Genomic DNA, 17,129 nt, shown 5'->3' with positions numbered 1-17,129 from the left:
GGAGTTTTTCCTTCCCACTGTAGCCAAGTGCTTGCTCACAGGGGGTCGTTTTGACCGTTGGGGTTTTACATAATTATTGTATGGCCTTGCCTTACAATATAAGGCGCCTTGGGGCAACTGTTTGTTGTGATTTGGCGCTATATAAAAAAAAATTGATTGATTAATGGGAGTTCCCTGGGCGTGGCCTGCATGTGGTTACTTTGCATTACGGTGCACAATGTTTAAATGGATTATAAGGTACGAGGAAACCAGACACTGTCACTATGAAGTTCGAATGATTTGTTTCAGTCCAACCTCTTTCTCAGTGATGTTCCTGTAGTGCTAATTAGCATGCTAACATCTCAGGAAGATGTCTTGTAAATCACTTCAGAAGTTTTATCTGGTTACAAAACATACTTTTTAGATTTAGAAATGTTTCTTTCTCACTGACTTTTACACAAATACCAAACATATTAGTTTTATACAGAAATACAGCTGTTTTGGAAAGTATTCTGCCATCTTAGATTCATTTGTTTGAGCGAACAACCAGCTGATGTCACGCTGCCTTCACTCGGATTGGCAGTCGTCATGTCACATCACTCAACATTTGTATAAAATAGACTTCGTCTATTTTAGCCCCACATACCTAGCAGTGTAGCGACCATTTGTCTCTTATCGCTGTAAAACACACCCAAACTCACACCAGTAATGACATCGCGACTTTTTGTGAGGCCACTTTGTAATGGCATCATGAAATTATTTCGGGTAGCGTTACAAATAGTGAACTAAGCTTGACCGCGTCATGAAAATGACGCATTTTGTGACAGTAAAACGCCATCTCTGAATGAAAATAAATGGTGGCTTGTATTGCTAATCTGACCAAGGGGTAAGAGCAAGGCTTAGCAATGGGAGTAAAGTGGGGAAAATGGCATATGGCGCCACCATCTGTTCTGGAGTAGTAAAGATCTACACAGACTGAAACAGCTCTCAGAGCACAAGACCACGATAAATGAAATACATCTCAATGCCACACCGGCAGCATTATGACAAACTCGCGCTCCATTCTCGGAATGAATAAACATTGATCCCAAACTACATACACGTTTGATTTATTATCATACGTCACAAAATCAGGGTCGTTCCAGAGCAGAGAAAAGCTTTTGATCGCATTTACGTCACACATTCGCAAAGGAACTATGTATAGATCATTCTGGCATAGGTGACAAATTAAATCAACTCCAAAAGACCGCCCACGTTAAAGCTGTGAAAATGTCACTGAAAAGGAAACATCGCCTGTTATAGTTCACTAAGTGCTGCGTGAAAGGAAACCAGTGACACCGGAGTTATTTACACAAAGTGGCTTTCTGCCCACTCACAGTTTCAGCTCCACTTTACCTGAGCACGGCGGTGCTTTTATAATTGCCCAAATCGCTTCCTGTTTAATGTTTACACACATTTTTTTAAAATCATCACTCAGTTCCATTTAATCGTCATCATTCCAAAACACATCCCCCAACTCCACAGCCGAGCGCACATGAAACACACATGAATCCATTCAGATTTGCGCTTCTTATCTTATAGTCATTGTGTTGCTGTCGGCGACGGCATGTGAAGCATAAGTTAAGATAAACCGCCAAGCTGAAAGGTTGATATTGCTGCAGGGGCACAAAGGAGAGATGAAAACTGGCTTCTAGCGACTGTCAAACGCGTGATTAATCTTACACACCTCCTCGGAAGCAATGGGGGCAATTTGTTTTTGCGGCACATTTGAGTTTGAGATCAGAGACGTTGCAATTTCAGTTTTAATTTTGAGGTGAAAAGTGGGCATGAAGGCGGTCAGGTCCCACAATGCACTTGACGTTCAAACAAGTGATTGACCTCTGGTTGACCTTGGCAAGGCAGTGCTGGAATCCACTGGAGTGTGTGCGACATTTGATCTAAATCAAATTCCTTGGCCTTGAATGACATACCAAGTTTCATAGAAATCACCTTAAGGACCTGGGAAAAGGAGCCAACAAACAGACACGCTGACATGACCTTGACCCCAATGATTGCCCTTTGGCAAATGTGACCTTAGCTGGCCATTTCTCAAATCCACCTCCATATGTGCGCTATGGTTGGTGCAAATCAGAGTGAAAAAGTTGCATTTTTACCTTTGACCCAATTTCAGGTCAGGTAGCTCAGTGGATAAGGAGTTGGATTACTTATATGTAGACCTGGGTTTGATTCCCAGTCATGCTATTGTTAGGTTCTTTTATGTGGTGAGTGATCTCAAAAAGAATTGGACAGGAAACGGACTACAAAATTTAGATGTTGTACTGAAAGGTGCCTACACTGAAACAGAGTCATCTAAGTAGCGCTGGGGTCTTTTGAACAGATCACATGCAACATCAGGAACAAAGAGCCTAGATCTCCTCTCTACGCTAACTTCTATTTCTGCGCCTAGGCCGGCCCCATGTGGCAGGTCCTTACCTGTCGTGAATCAGTGGCTATGTGATTGGCTGCAAAGTGAAGTGAGTAGGCAGATATAAGCGGGTGTTGTGCTCACGTTGCGTTCAAAGCAGTATGTAAAAATGTTATAGTGTACGTCTGTGTGCCACGCATCACATCAGAGTTTTCCATCATGCTGATTCTTTTCCAAATAGATGCAAATACTTTGGTTTTATCAATTAGACAGCAATAAAAAGATCAGATACTCATGCCAAATACAAGGACATTTTGTGCGTCAGCCATTTTGAAAAGCAGTTAGGTTAAGATCAGATAGTTACAAGGACATTTTGGATGTGTGTCGGCCATTTTGTAATATGCATCATGGAACACTCTGGCACTATCCATCTGTATACTTGGACAAGACACTCCATCTGCTTTGTCTCCGTTCACCCAGTAGTCAACGGGCACTGGTCTTGGCTGGGGAAGTAACCTATGTGAGACTGGCGTCCTGTCCAGGGGGAATCATTGACTCACATCTGCTTCATGCTACTAAGTAACAGGCCCCAGGACTGATATAGGACTTACTGCCCCAATGACCTTGACCCCCCATTGATTGACTTTTGGTAAATTTGGCTTTGTCTGGGCAATTGCAGAACCCTAATTAAATAAATAGGCTGCAAATTGTGTTGGGATACTCTAACAAAAAGGATTGGGGTATTGAAAGGATCGATAATGTTTCAGCTAAGAGGAAGTCAGTGGTTTTGCAGTTTTTTTCCCCCTCATTTTGAGCCACTTTGATTAATTTCATGCTTGCTTTGAGAAGAGACGATGTTATTTGACCCTGACCGTGTGGATTTGTTGTCTGCCTGTGATCTATTTCATGCCTCGTTTGACTAGATTGTCACATTATTTTGTGCTATTGGATCAATACAACGCTAAGCAGAGATTCACACCGCAAGTAAAGGAAGGTACAGTTAGTGGAATAAAAACTTTGCATCACAGCGAAAGATTTGCAATTAGAAATGTCATAATGGAAAACAGACGGATGCAGTGTCCTGGTTCTGTGAGTTGCTTTAACACGATACCAACTGTTTTCCTCAGAATTACCTATCTCTGTCTCTCAACTCAAGGTCACTGTGAAGATCAAGGTCAAAATGAGATGTGAAGCGCATGTGAGGGGCTGGGCAGCAGCAATGGCAGCTTTTGACAGGCAGAAGAGGGAAGTAGGGAATTTGCATCCTAAATAGTTCACCCAATTTGGGGTAGTGTTTAGTGGATCATGTAGACGATATTACCACATGTATGTGGTACTGTATGCGGTAATTACATCAAGTAAGGCCTGTCAGTGTACACAGAACAGCTCGAGTTGTCCACCTGAATAAAACATTAAAAAAATATATATCCGACCATTCAAGAGCAGAAAAGTCTTGTCTCATTTTAAAAACCTGTGGAGCTCCTCTGCCTAACTTCACTAAGATGTTCAACAGCAACACAAACTGAAAATACAACACATTATGGCTAAAAAGGACTTGAGGCCACAAAACACTGAAGGAGGAGCTTTGATGGCTGTGCTTGGAGAGACGTACACTATGAAATCAAAGCTTCCGTTCACCAGAAATGGGAGATCAGATCTTAGATTATATTTTCTATACAACAATGTGCATCCATGGACCACCAAGATGCAACACGCAAACGATCGGTTAAATGTCAGCAAACTAAAATTCTTGTTACACTTTCCTCGGATTTTCATATCAAAACCACGCATATGTTCTGCTTGAAAAGGACGATTTTGTATTTCTATGTTGACATCACAGCCCCTCCCCTCCCCACCCAGAGATACAACTCTTTCAACTCTGGTTCTGTTTGATCCAATAGAAATAAGAAACAATGTACTGTATCCAGGCAACACGTTTGTTGCCAGGTGACAGATACAGAGGTCCTGAGACCAGAGACGACATGAAAAATGATTCCGCGTGTATATGATGGAGATGGAGCTGCACATTCCTCGTGCAGCTCCAAAGCGTGTTGTTTTTTTCCCGCTTTGATCACCATCACCAAAGCAAACAATCTGCCTGCAGTGTGAACTGTGACCTCAGAACCTCTACACCACATAAATCCTGCAACTCAAACTGATCCCTGCACCATTTGTGACTGTTAATCAGCCCACCTAATTTTGGTGCAAGGAATCCTGATGTGCACAGTGATGGCTTATCAGAGAAAACACATATCACAACAGCCATAAGTGGTAGGATTATCAAACATGCTGGTGCCAGAACGCCGGGCCTTTCATGTGGCAGCCATGAGCACAGATAATGAGAATTTCCAAGGTCGATGAATCCACTGCAAAAGCTTTATTTCTCCTCTGGAGCTGGTTTGCACCAACACAACACTTTGACTTAAAAACACACAACTCTCATTACGAAGACATATCAAATCCTAGACTTTTTTTTTATTTCAATGTTAAGTGGGATGCTAAACAGTGATCTTTCCTAAAATACTTTGGACTTCTGAAATTCTGGGCATAAATATAACAGAATGTCCTCTTAAAAAAAAAAAAAAAAACATCATTTTGTCTCATTAAAAAACATTATAAATTCTATGCTGTTAGCAACACTATTATCGGGTTTCTGCTCCCATCTGCTGGTTGAGTTTGGTTACTGCAAAGACCAAAAACAGATACAAGCCCTATGTCATCTGTTTGCCAGTGGACTCGTCCACTGTCACCAAAGAAAACCAGTGCAAAGTGAATAACGAAGCAATACAGAAAATTTGAGTGAAATTGTGAAAACAGATTCATGAATAGTACTTATTATAAATGTATTCGATAAAAATGCATATTTTCTAACCCTGAATTGACAATTTAGGGACAGAATGTCAGCTTTGAGCTGAAGTCACTAACCGATGCAATGTGCAGTATAACAATTCAGTGAGTTACAGCAATGCAGTCCAGCTGTGCATGCAAAAAATTGTGAATCCATGCATCAGCCTTGCATATTATGATCTTAAAATGGAATGGAATTTTTTTTTTTTTTAAGATTTTTCTGGGTCATACAACCGTAACATGGTTGTATCCCTGGTTCTCAAGACCAGGCACCTGGTGGCTCTAATCTACTCTATCCTAATCTATCTAATCTACCCTATTTTATGCTTCCTTTGTAGATATTTAGATATACCTTTATGTACTAGCATAGTTCCACCTTAGAATTGGAATATATAAGATATCTTACTGAATTTTCATGTACAACTATAAGGTGTTGCCACAGCAGCACAAAAGCTCACATATACAATAGAACAGATAAACTAATATAACAGTAAATGTGGAAACTACTTGGTTCAGTTTCAACACTGCAGAATGTTCTGCTGACTTGCTGTAAATTGAACCCCCTCTGCAGTCAGCCCACGTTCTTTACAATTTCGTGGGTTGTTTGATTCCTTTGTAGGTGTTCAAGGCTTATGGCCAGTTGCACTGCAGCTTTTCTTAATCCCCCCTACTTTTCATAAACAATACTGTCCACTCTGAAACATCCTTCTTCAATACGTGACCCCGCCGTTATGTCGTAAGTCACCCACCTAAGAGCTCATTTTTAGAGTGGATGTATTGTCTTGATAAGCATTAGTGAAAATTAATGAACCTCATGCAACCATGTGGCGAGTGCTTCATGCACCTCCAAACACCACAATCACACAGTCCATCATGTGGCGTGCTTGACCAGCAACAAAAGGCCAAGGGCACGCTCACGTTTCACTTAGCTGTGGCTTATAGACGGGAACTTTGCAGTTGTCTGCCTGGATGATTGCTGATAAGGACACAAGTTCTGCCCTCATTATTGTGTCTGCACAAACCAGTTTATTAAAGTTTGCATGCAATGACTGAGGGGGGAGCCACCCCACTGTTTGAGAACAAGCACAACTGAAAATGAGCAAAACCACTGTGTTCATGTCACCATTTCATCTTGAATGTAAATTACCTGCAGATCTTTTCAATAACTGCACTCGAGTCTTGTTTATTTGTTTCACGTACAAGAGCTCATTATGTCAAAATCCAAACATTAACAAAATTAAGAAAGCTGAGAAATAAACACAAAGCTCACTCTGTAGCTTTTCACTCATAAATGTAATTTAGAGCAAAAAAAAAAAACAAAAAAAAAACACAATATCTAAAGAATTTTCATTGCATCTTGTGACCATCAGTCCTGTTATCAACAGAACTTGTCCTTTGGTCAAACAGTGAAAAAGGACTCACTCGCGATTGTTTTTTGTTTCGTTTCACACAGTAGTTGATTGGTTTTAGTTTGGATCAGCCCTCAGGCCTGGAGCTTCACTGAGCGCTCAGAAGACCTCCAGGTCTGCAGAGCTGTAGACCACCGGCGTCTCCTCTGTGCCCACTGCGGCCACCACCTCCTCCTCTTCCGCTGCCTCCTTTAATGATTCCAAGGCCTCATTGGTGTCACTGGCGAACGTCTCTCTGGAGACATCGTCGTGCTCCTGCAGGTTCAACATGCCGATGGCCTGCTTCATCTTTTTGGCTACCACGTGCTTCCTCCTCTTCTGTGCCGCCTTTTTGCTCTTGTAGTCCTTCTGGTTTTCATCAAAGAATATCTGCCTGATCTGGGCTTTGGTGACGCTGGGCGTGTTCTTCAGTAGGTTGAGGTACACCCCACCCGGCGTCCGTCGTCTGCTGCCATCCACGGTGAACATGCCGCCACTTTCCTCAATTGTGGCAGTTTCACTGAGCAGTTCGATTGCTTTTTCAGTCCCGATGACTCGGACCACGCGCTCGATCAGATCTTTTTTAGGCTCCTGCAGCCTGTGTGCAATCTCGTCAGACACCTTGTCCTCTGGGTCATCCTCAGTGATTTCAAACCGGCCCTTGATGTCCATCTCCGCTCTGGGTCCCAGCCTCTCTTTAACGGGCCTCTTCCTCTTGGCATCACCTCCTGCCCTCTCTTCTGACCCCTGACCCTTCATGTACTCCTCCAGCTGGGCGTCCAACATGCTCACCTCTTCTTCAACCCTGGCCTGCCTCTCCTCCTCCTTTTCCTTCGCCATCATCTTGCGGGCCAGGATGTAGTTGTAAGTCTCCACACTCCTGCTGGACATGCTGACGTCTCCCTCCATGCCAAAAATGCCCAGCTCCGCCGTTAAGGCTTCCTGGCACTGCTCCTGGACCACACTCCCCCACACGTTGTTCACCTTGCGGCCTCCTCGGGTGGGTCCCGGCAAGCCAGCAGGCGGGGGGACGTTGGTCACTTTCTGTCGCTTGCGGCGCCAAAGAACGGCCTCCTCATCCGAAGACTCGGCGTCGCTGTCGCTGGAGTCCGCCGCCGCCGCCGCGCCGGAACTGCGGTAGGCGGGAGCAGAGGGCCGCACAGCGACTCTGCTCTGGAAGGACTGGCCGCTTGCAGCTTGGCTAGCCTGAGGCACGGCTGGTGCAGCCGTGACGGCTCCCATCTCAGGGTCCGAGCTGGAGCCGGAAAGTTCTCCATCTTCGAAGTCACCATCCATTTTTTTTTTATCTGGAATTTCGACCAGAGATACGAAGTTAGCTAATGCGAAGCTAACGAGGCTAATCAACTACAGCTACGCTTTTAGTGCCAGACACTCCAAAAAGTGCGGGTTACCTTAAAATATGACAGAGAACAGATAACCCACACCTAACACAGAGACTCCACTTGCATATAAAAATTTAAATTCAACTTCGGTAAGTTAACAAAAACAGGCTCATCTTCGGACCGCTGAGGGAAAACTTGTTCTTCTTGTTGTAATTTATTGGCGGTTGACATCCGGAATGTTGCATTACCGCCACCAACTGCGCAATTGTGTAACAACAGGTGTGGAGCATCGACGAAGGAGTGACAAAATAAAATAAAATAACAATAATAAATAAAAATAAAAAAAACGTAGATAAATAAGGTCAACTAAATCCTATCAAAAAGTCTGAGGGAAAACTCGCGCGAGGCAATTATTTTATTTTGGTAAGCTACATGCCATCTGCCCTATCAAAATAAAGTTGTGCATTTGAACAAATATCTAACAGACTATATAAATAAATAAAAAACCGCATTATATATATATATATATTTTTTTTTTCTTTTCTTTTTGTTGATTAGTTGTTAGGTCTATAAAATGTCACAAAATTGTAAAAAAAAATGTCAGTCAATGTTTCCGAGAGCCCAAGATGATGCCTTCTAATGTCGTGTTTTGTCCACAACCCATCTGTTTACTGCCAGATATGAGTCTAGAAACTCGTAAATTGCACCAGAATGTATTCACATTGGGGAAGCTGAAATTAGAGAATTTCGTTGTTTTTTTTTAATTACTCAAAATGATTACTTAACAGTTGCTTATTAATTTAATGTTCGGTTAATAAATAATTGTCGCAGCTCTAATATATATATTTGATTAATATACATGCATTTATTATGTGCATTAACTACAATTAAATTAAATTAAAGGAAAAATGAAATCATACCATACCATACCAACTTTATTTATACAGCACCTTAAAGCAGCCAATGCTGACACAAGGTACTATACACTACAAACATAAGACAAACTAAAATACAATAAAATCAAAAGAACCACTAAAATACCATTTAAAACATTATCAAACTAAGCCTCGTTTGTGTCAAAAGTCAAGCAAAAAAGATACGTTTTTAAACGAATTTTAAAAATGAGGGTGCCTCCCTATCTATTTTGTATATTTAGATGCTGGAGTTTCTCTAGTTCAGAAAAATCAATATTATTACTTTTAAATAAGAAAGATATGTGAAATAAAGCATGCTTTTAATGTAAATGTTTCATTTAGTGTGGCACATGTCGTACCCAGTCGGAAATGGCCGCAAACAGAATGTGTTTAGTTTATTAGTCTTTTTTTATTTATTTATTTAGTTATTTATTTAGTTAGTTAGTACTAGTAGTATTTGTTTTATTTACGTCGTCATGAATCTTTATTTTGAAGGTCTGAATTCACTGAAATGACGATTTTCCGCCTTGTGCCTGTTTGTTGGTTGTCTTCTGTTTTCTTTCAGTTTTTAATTTTCATTATTTGTCTTATTAGTCTGAAATAATTCGTAATCTGTGCTGAATTTGACGAATTTTAATAAGTCCTCAAAATGCAGCGTTTCTGCCTTGCGTCATTGCGCTTGCGCAGTTTGATGATGCGCGTGACACCGGATCATACCTGCACAATATGGCGGCGTCGTTACAGCGGTTCACGTTTGTTGGCAGATATTTGTTACAAAAGCAGTTACAGAAGACAAGTTCCATAAGCAGGGTAAGAATAAAGTCTTCGTAGATTTGTGTTTGTGCCTGTCTGTATTCGGAGTAAAATGTGACTCTGGTCTGTCAGGTTCTGTGTTGTACAGCTAACGTAAGCTAACATAGCCCTCACAAAGTACATGCTATTACTTTAAACTTTGGCGCTGCTATTAGTCTACTTCCATTTATTCTTCTGTTTCAAAAATCGAAGAGTTTTCGGTTGAGTGCTAAAAGCCAGTTTTGTTTTGGTTCTTCCCAGCTTTCAAGTGGAACACACCGGTTCTTAGCTTCCCAAGTTGCACAGCAGGTGGCGCTAAATGTTCCTGAAACCAAGGTGACCACTTTGGATAACGGGCTCCGGGTCGCTTCTGAGGACTCGGGGCTCTCCACATGCACCGTAAGTTTAAAAACAATTTTTGCATTACCTTTTTTGTTGTTATTTTAAAGAAGCTCTTGAACTCCACCTGCCACCTTAAAAAAACAAACCAACAAACAAACCAAAAAAAAAATCAACTAGACCGAGAACCTTCGATTACCAATAATAAAGCAACTGGACAGGCCTGGCTTTATATTGATTGTGCATTTTAAGATGCCAGCATGGGCCAACATAGGAGGTCCACTGGTCCTCACCTGTCTCTCAGAACCCCAAATTTCTGCCGCACACAGTTTATTATTTTAGTCGCAATCATGAGTGGAACCTTCACATACGAGTTTAATTCATTCCGTGACCGAGCTCTTAAGTCAAACTGCTCTTATTTCAAATGAATTTTCCCTATTTAAAATAACTAAAATAAGATTTGTAGTTTCTTTGGCTGGTGTTGAACGCTTAATTACATCTTTTTGCTTCAGGATGGTGCAAATCATCGATGTGCTGCAGTCGTACTGCCTTGATAGTTTGATAATCTGCACACTACACTCGTTTTTCTGTTATCTCCTGCTTCAGTTCAATAGACATCATTCTTTTCTTCTTTTCTCCACTTTTCTTTGTACTCACTTTCTTCGGACCCATGATGCCACACACGGAGAACAAATGGGAATGAGATGCGGTCTCAGCTGATGCTGCAGGCCGTGCGTCAACTTGCGGTGGCGTCCCTAAGCGCGACTCGTAACTCAGATTTCCGCTCGTATTCCAAACAAAAATATGGACCAAGCGACGGCTTGTATTTCAAAAAACTTGTATGTTGATATGTTGTTGTATGTCGAGGTTTCACTGTGCTGATGTTCTGTGTGATTTGTAAAAGATGAAAGAACTTCTTATTTTGGTCATCAGCTTTTATCTGCTTGGTAAATCAGCTGTCGGTGCAGGAAGTGCCAATGATCCCTGACGTCAGGCCACCCAGCTTCATTTTTAATGATTTCTTTTTAATGATCACTTCAAGATCTAATCAACCAAACCTCCTTGGAAGATTTAACAATGGCAGTTTAAAATTGATAACTAAATAAATAAGCTTTAATGCTCACTTACACATAAGAGTGCTGTATAAGCACAGCATAAGGCTGTCTTAAATGTTAAAATTTATAAGATACTAAAAATCCCTAATTGTCTTATTCTGTGAGCTGAAAATTAGTTTTGAGGAGGTGCTTTAAGGCTTCTGACAACATCTGGATCTTTCTTAAAAAATTCCAGAGTTTGGCTCCACAGGGACGTGTTTTTCTATCAGGTTTTTGATTGAACATGTGTAACAGAGAGACAATGCGTGTGGATATTTATGATCAGCTTTTCCAGGTGGGCCTCTGGATAGATGCAGGCAGTCGTTATGAGAATGAGAGGAATAATGGCACAGCACATTTCCTGGAGCACATGGCATTTAAGGTGAGATTGTAAAAGTGTTGCAGTGTTTTCATCACTATCGATCAGTGAAATGTTTGTGCTCAAATGTCTCTTACTTGATCATCATCATCATTTCAAACTCTATTCAAATACCCAGGAAAATCTTCAGTACTTGTTTTTGATGCCATGAGGTGGCATAACAGAAAATTTAGATGCATATTTTTAAAAACATAAAGATTAGAACAGTGCAAGCAGTAGCATCAATGACGGCACTATTTTTTAAACTGCCTGGTGTAAAACAATAAGAGTAACATAACTCTTTTACAATATATGACATATTTTGTAGTTGTCTGATAATCTTGCTAATAACTTATGTGTTCCTTGTAAAGACAACAAAGCTTCAATATGTTACTGTGCACATCCATATTGTTTTCCGAGTTCATCAAGTGAACAGAAGTTTCCAGTTCGTAATTTCTGAGTCATCTTGAACACATTAAGACAAAACTGTTAACAGACCTGGAAGTCACGGCTTTGACTCCAAACAACACTTAAACGAGATACAGTGACACCTCATCATATCTAACACAGCTCTGTGACTTTTTTCTTTGGCCAGCTTCATTTTTATTGCAAATGGTATTGTTGCCTCACAGCTGTCTCTGACTCGTGAGGTGCTACTGGTTCTTCACCTGCTGCAAACCCAAAGGAGAGCAGTCGGAGTGGAGGGTGAGGATTTAAGGGCACTGTTGGTTTAGATGCTGTTGCAAATGAGTACCTAATCAATACAAATCTTCAGTTTTTTGACCACCCTAATCTCGGGCTGTTATTACTTCCACCAAAGAAATTGGAGGAGGTTATGTTTTTGCCTCTTTTTGTTTATTTGTGAACAGTCTGGAGCCCACACTTTTTCATATATTGTGACCAAATTTTTACTGAAGATTCATATCCTGATAGGCGAGAACTGATTCAGTTTTCAAGGTCAAAGTCAGGAAAAATCTTGGAAAATTCTAAAAATCCCTATCTTTAACAGTGAACAAATTTTAAAAAATTCATGCCTGTCAAAAAGATCAAACTTTGTCAGTCGATAAAGGATACCATCCTACTTCACACTCAAATATGAAACAAATTTGATGGCCATTTAAATGTAACATTGAAACCCCCATTCAAATCAGACATATCCCAGTCACTCTCATATTTGAAAGTGAGGTGCAGGCTGATGCTCACTATCACCTGACAAAGTTTGATCCAGATCTAATCTGGAGTATAGATTTTGTGGACATTTGAATTTAATATTTAAAAGCCCATTTGTTGTACATTTTGCATTATATCTCAATCAAATGTGCCTCAATCACTCTTATTTGTGACATTGAGGTGCAAACTCTCTCAATGAGTAGATTAAGTTTGAACCGCATCTGATCCACATTGCAAATTCAGTGGATATTTGATTTTAACATTGAAAAGCCCTTTTGATCTATATTTTGTACTATATTTTATCTTGTGAAAAGTCACTCCTAACGGCTTTGATCTTGAAATTTTTTTCCAAGGTAAAAATTTGTGGAATTGGAAACTTGTATTGGTGGAGGTTTGCACTCCAGCGCATTGCTCTAGTTGTAATACTTATAATGATGCGTCAGCATAATATCTGTGTAAAATGTCACACTAACATAATGCATAATTCACACCTATATAAAACAAACAGTCATGTCTTTCTTGTCACTGCATAATGTCAGATGTTTTTGTTTTGTTTCATCTGTGTTTGACAGGGCACCAGGAAACGCTCCCAGCTTGATCTGGAGTTGGAGATCGAGAACATGGGTGCACACCTGAATGCCTACACATCCCGGGAGCAGACTGTGTACTATGCCAAGGCCTTCTCCAAGGATCTGCCAAGAGGTGCAGCTTGACTTGATAAATAAAACACAAAGCCACTGCTGCCGTCACGATGACCACGATCGCAGTTAATTTTTGTTTAAAAACTGTTGATTACAACATGATCGGACTAATTGGTCAGTTTATAACACAAATGTCCAACTTCTTATAAGCTGTCAGGAAGAAACGTTTCCTGGTTTCTTGCTCCTCAGCTGTGGAGATCCTTGCTGACATCATCCAGAACAGCACGCTGGGCGAAGCCGAGATAGAGAGAGAGCGAGGCGTCATCCTGAGAGAGATGCAGGAGGTGGAGACCAATTTACAGGAGGTGGTCTTTGATTACCTGCACGCGACGGCGTACCAGTCCACAGCACTCGGCAGGACCATTCTGGGCCCCACTGAGAACATCAAGTACGTTCATGCACTTTTAACACTGGATGAGTGTTGTCATTTGAGCAGATGGTGCGTTTGTTTCTGGATGCTCTCTCTCTGTCTATCTCTCTCCTGTAGATCCCCTACATTCCAGTCAAAGTGATAAGTAGCTGAAAGATTTCTCATTTTGATTGAAACAAACCGAGGGAGTTTGCAAAAATAATTTAATACATGCTGTAAAATACAGGATGATGCACTCATGTGAAACCTTGTGCTTAAAAACAAAACAAAATTCTTTTAACATGTCAGCTTGTGATTGAATTAACTTTAATACTGAATTTGTATCTTTGTTCTCTGCCTGTTTTTGTGCCTTTCTATGACTTTTGTGGCTTTTTGTTCACGTGGCAGAAAAAGAAGCATCCAAAAACCATTGTTTAAGACAGAAAGCTGCAACTTTACTTCACACTTTGAATGGGAATGTTGACGTGTTCACTGAATGGATAGAATCTTTTATTTGTGACGCAGGACGATCAACAGAAGTGACCTGGTGGAGTACATCACCGCCCACTACAAAGGCCCCAGAATAGTTCTGTCTGCTGCCGGAGGTCAGAGCTACTCAGAGAAAACGAGAATTAATTGATCCTTTTAAATATGTTGTGATTAGTATTATTTGTTTCTGATCAGGTGTTTCACACGGCGACCTTATCAATTTGGCCAAGTATCACTTTGGAAAGCTTCCTGGCAGGAATGAGGGCGAAGCTCCGGCTCTTCCTCTGTGCAAATTCACAGGAAGTGAGGTGAAGAGGAAATCTTTCAGGTCACCTTGACTTTATGGGGGTGTTGTGTTCACAACGTTCATCTTCTGTTGCTTCTCAGATCCGCATGCGTGATGACAAGATGCCTCTGGCTCACATCGCCATCGCCATTGAGGCGGTCGGCTGGTCGCATCCCGACACCATCCCCCTCATGGTGGCAAACACACTAATCGGAAACTGGGACCGCTCCTTTGGTGGAGGCGTGGTAGGAACGGCCAAAACCTCAGTGACCTCAAATTATCTATGCAGTAAAATGGAAACAGCCTGTCACAGACATGACCTGTCGTTTATTTATTTCTGTCTGTCTTGATCATCTGGTTTTGATGCGCTATACCTTTTTGGGAACCTTTTTATTTTATTTTATTTTTTTTTACAATTCAGCCAATTAAAATTTCAGTTTTTACAGAATTTGAGCAAAAAAAAGGGAAAAGTTAAAGTTGTGTAATTTAAAAACTAGCAGTAGCTTCAGCTAAATAATTTAGCAGTTTAGCATAATCAGAGTTAACCTTTGAGTTGGCGGATTAGCCGTTATTGAAGCTAACTTCGAGGCTAGCTGTGCCCATCATAGGTGTACGTATGCAGAGATGTGAAGCTGTTATGATGTAATCTGCGTTGCTTTGTCCCCAAGATGGGGGAGCAGGTGCTCCAAACATGACACCAAAATCCATGGGGGTCTAGTGACTGTTGCGCTTGGGGAGTGAATTTTTACTTACCTTCTTATGCACAGCACCATCTGCTGGCCTCCAATACAATGACACCAGTATAACATTAACAGCAGATGCTAGATTAAAAAAAGAAAAAAAATTGCCACCTCAACAGCATGCACTAATTATGTTCTGTGGACTGTCTCATGCCCATAGAATCTGTCCAGTAAACTGGCACAGAAGGCATGTCAGGGAAACCTGTGCCACAGCTTCCAGTCCTTCAACACCTGCTACACTGACACGGGTCTGTGGGGGCTCTACGTGGTCTGTGAGCCCAGCACCATCGGCGACATGATGCACTTCACTCAGATGGAATGGTCAGTACACACGCGGAGGCTGATGTCAGTGTCGGTTGGACGGTGAGTTCTGATGTTTTGGTGTCACTCTCCATCAGGATGTCCCTCTGCACCAGTGTGACTGAGAGTGAAGTGGCTCGGGCCAAGAACCTGCTGAAGACCAACATGCTCCTACATCTGGACGGTAAGAGGACTCCAGGCTGCACTCCTCACCAGAGAAACACTTAAGTTGTTACTGAAAGAACAACCTCTCCTCCCCGCCCAACAGGCTCCACCCCCATCTGCGAGGACATTGGCAGACAGATGCTGTGCTATGGTCGCAGGATCCCTCTGCACGAGCTGGAGGCCAGAATCAATGTGAGTACAGTCAGACTGAAAGACACTTTGATGCTGTTTTCAGTGGTCAAAACTTTACTTTTTGATTTAAACGTTGCTGAAACAGATCATAACATTTATGTTTAGAGAAGTACTTTCCAAATCCAGGTGTTCTCTTTTGGCTGGAGGTCGATTATTGTTCCTCAGCTTGTTGGACATTTTTGTCCGTTAGAGACCACATGTGATTACGGTATAATAATGTATATTTTAATCCCCTTTGGGAGTTTAATAAACAAACCAAAAATCCATATATCTAATCAGTTAAAATTAGTCTACCTAAAATTTGCAGCCAGTCTCATAGGAATTAGAGAGTAATTTTGTTACAAGAGCGGCTATAAAATGTGATGTTTATTTTTTTTTCTGTCCCTGCCAGGCAATTGATGCCAACACCATTAAGGACGTGTGCTCGAGATACATCTACAACAAAGCTCCTGCAATCGCAGCAGTTGGTATGTGCTTCTTTAAGCCTGGTCCACACAGCAAGATTTTCAAATTGTCTGTAGCTTTCTAATGCGTGACAGACCACACACATGGAGATACAAAAAAAAAAAAAGTCATAGATCTAACAGTTTTGGTCGTACAGTGTGTGGTGTGCAGCCACATGGTAAAGACAGCACACCACGCACAAAAACAGATTTCACATGCAAACATTCCCAGGTCAGACATGAAATCTTGCAAAACCTCTCCAGATTAAACGTGACTTCAGAGTAAACAAACATGGTGGATGAGGAAGACGCAGTGGAGATAAGTTTGTGGACTATTTCTAACGAAGAAAAAAAGATGCGTTGGTTAAAGGAGTGGAGAGAGCGCGACCACGGGACTTTCTTGTAAGCCATAACAACATTTGATTTTGGATTCCGCTCTGTGCGTCAGTCACCTCACTTTCTGATTGGCTACATGTCACATTCATTTGACGTGTAGTCAATCAGAAATCAGTTTATGATTGGGGGACACCACGCATGCACGCCTCTCCTACATGGATTATCATGTTCACTGAATTAAACTGATTTGGCGTAAATGTCACTCAGTATTTAAACCTGTTATGTAATAGTTAGCAGTTTTTGCCTCACTGTTGCGAACTGTACATCTAAAACAATTTTCTTTTTGTGGTTCACTGTATTTCACAGTGGCATTCAATGTAACTTTTGTTTTTTTGCTTCAGGTCCAATTGAACAGCTGCCCGAGTACAACCAAATCCACAGTGGAATGTTCTGGAGAAGGTGAACCTGACATAAAATTCACTATTTATCTGTAGGTTTCT

The 17,129-nt window shown here is 41.3% G+C and overlaps 2 protein-coding genes across 2 annotated transcripts; one reads left to right on the top strand and one right to left on the bottom strand.

Moving 5' to 3' along the window:
• Positions 1-6,551: 6,551 nt before the first annotated feature.
• phax (phosphorylated adaptor for RNA export) lies at positions 6,552-8,158 on the bottom strand. Its single transcript, XM_034163591.1, has 2 exons — positions 8,031-8,158; positions 6,552-7,925 (listed from the first exon to the last, which is right to left on the bottom strand). The coding sequence occupies exon 2, from the start codon at positions 7,912-7,914 to the stop codon at positions 6,739-6,741; it is 1,176 nt and encodes a 391-aa protein (XP_034019482.1). The 5' UTR covers positions 7,915-7,925; positions 8,031-8,158; the 3' UTR covers positions 6,552-6,738.
• Positions 8,159-9,522: 1,364 nt separating this feature from the next.
• On the top strand, positions 9,523-17,101 carry pmpcb (peptidase, mitochondrial processing subunit beta). The gene is made up of 13 exons (XM_034163589.1): positions 9,523-9,685; positions 9,929-10,066; positions 11,396-11,482; positions 13,201-13,330; positions 13,519-13,717; positions 14,204-14,283; positions 14,363-14,475; positions 14,555-14,698; positions 15,354-15,514; positions 15,592-15,677; positions 15,762-15,850; positions 16,242-16,317; positions 17,031-17,101. Exons 1-13 carry the CDS (start codon positions 9,602-9,604, stop codon positions 17,090-17,092), a joined length of 1,449 nt encoding a protein of 482 aa, XP_034019480.1. The 5' UTR covers positions 9,523-9,601; the 3' UTR covers positions 17,093-17,101.
• Positions 17,102-17,129: the final 28 nt, after the last annotated feature.

Source organism: Thalassophryne amazonica, chromosome 22, assembly GCF_902500255.1.
Source record: "Thalassophryne amazonica chromosome 22, fThaAma1.1, whole genome shotgun sequence".
Taxonomy (NCBI): Eukaryota; Metazoa; Chordata; class Actinopteri; order Batrachoidiformes; family Batrachoididae; genus Thalassophryne; species Thalassophryne amazonica.
Note: the sequence above shows the minus strand (reverse complement) of the source record. Positions and strands in the feature narration are given on the sequence as shown.

What these genes read in the sequence shown, in the direction of transcription:
- phax (XM_034163591.1), bottom strand. Translation starts at nt 7,914, where the DNA reads ATGGATGGTGACTTCGAAGATGGAGAACTTTCCGGCTCCAGCTCGGAC.
- pmpcb (XM_034163589.1), top strand. Translation starts at nt 9,602, where the DNA reads ATGGCGGCGTCGTTACAGCGGTTCACGTTTGTTGGCAGATATTTGTTA. An exon ending in CGGGGCTCTCCACATGCACC is followed by an intron (nt 10,067 to 11,395) that starts GTAAGTTTAAAA and finishes CAGCTTTTCCAG; the next exon opens with GTGGGCCTCTGGATAGATGC. An exon ending in CTCCAAGGATCTGCCAAGAG is followed by an intron (nt 13,331 to 13,518) that starts GTGCAGCTTGAC and finishes CTTGCTCCTCAG; the next exon opens with CTGTGGAGATCCTTGCTGAC.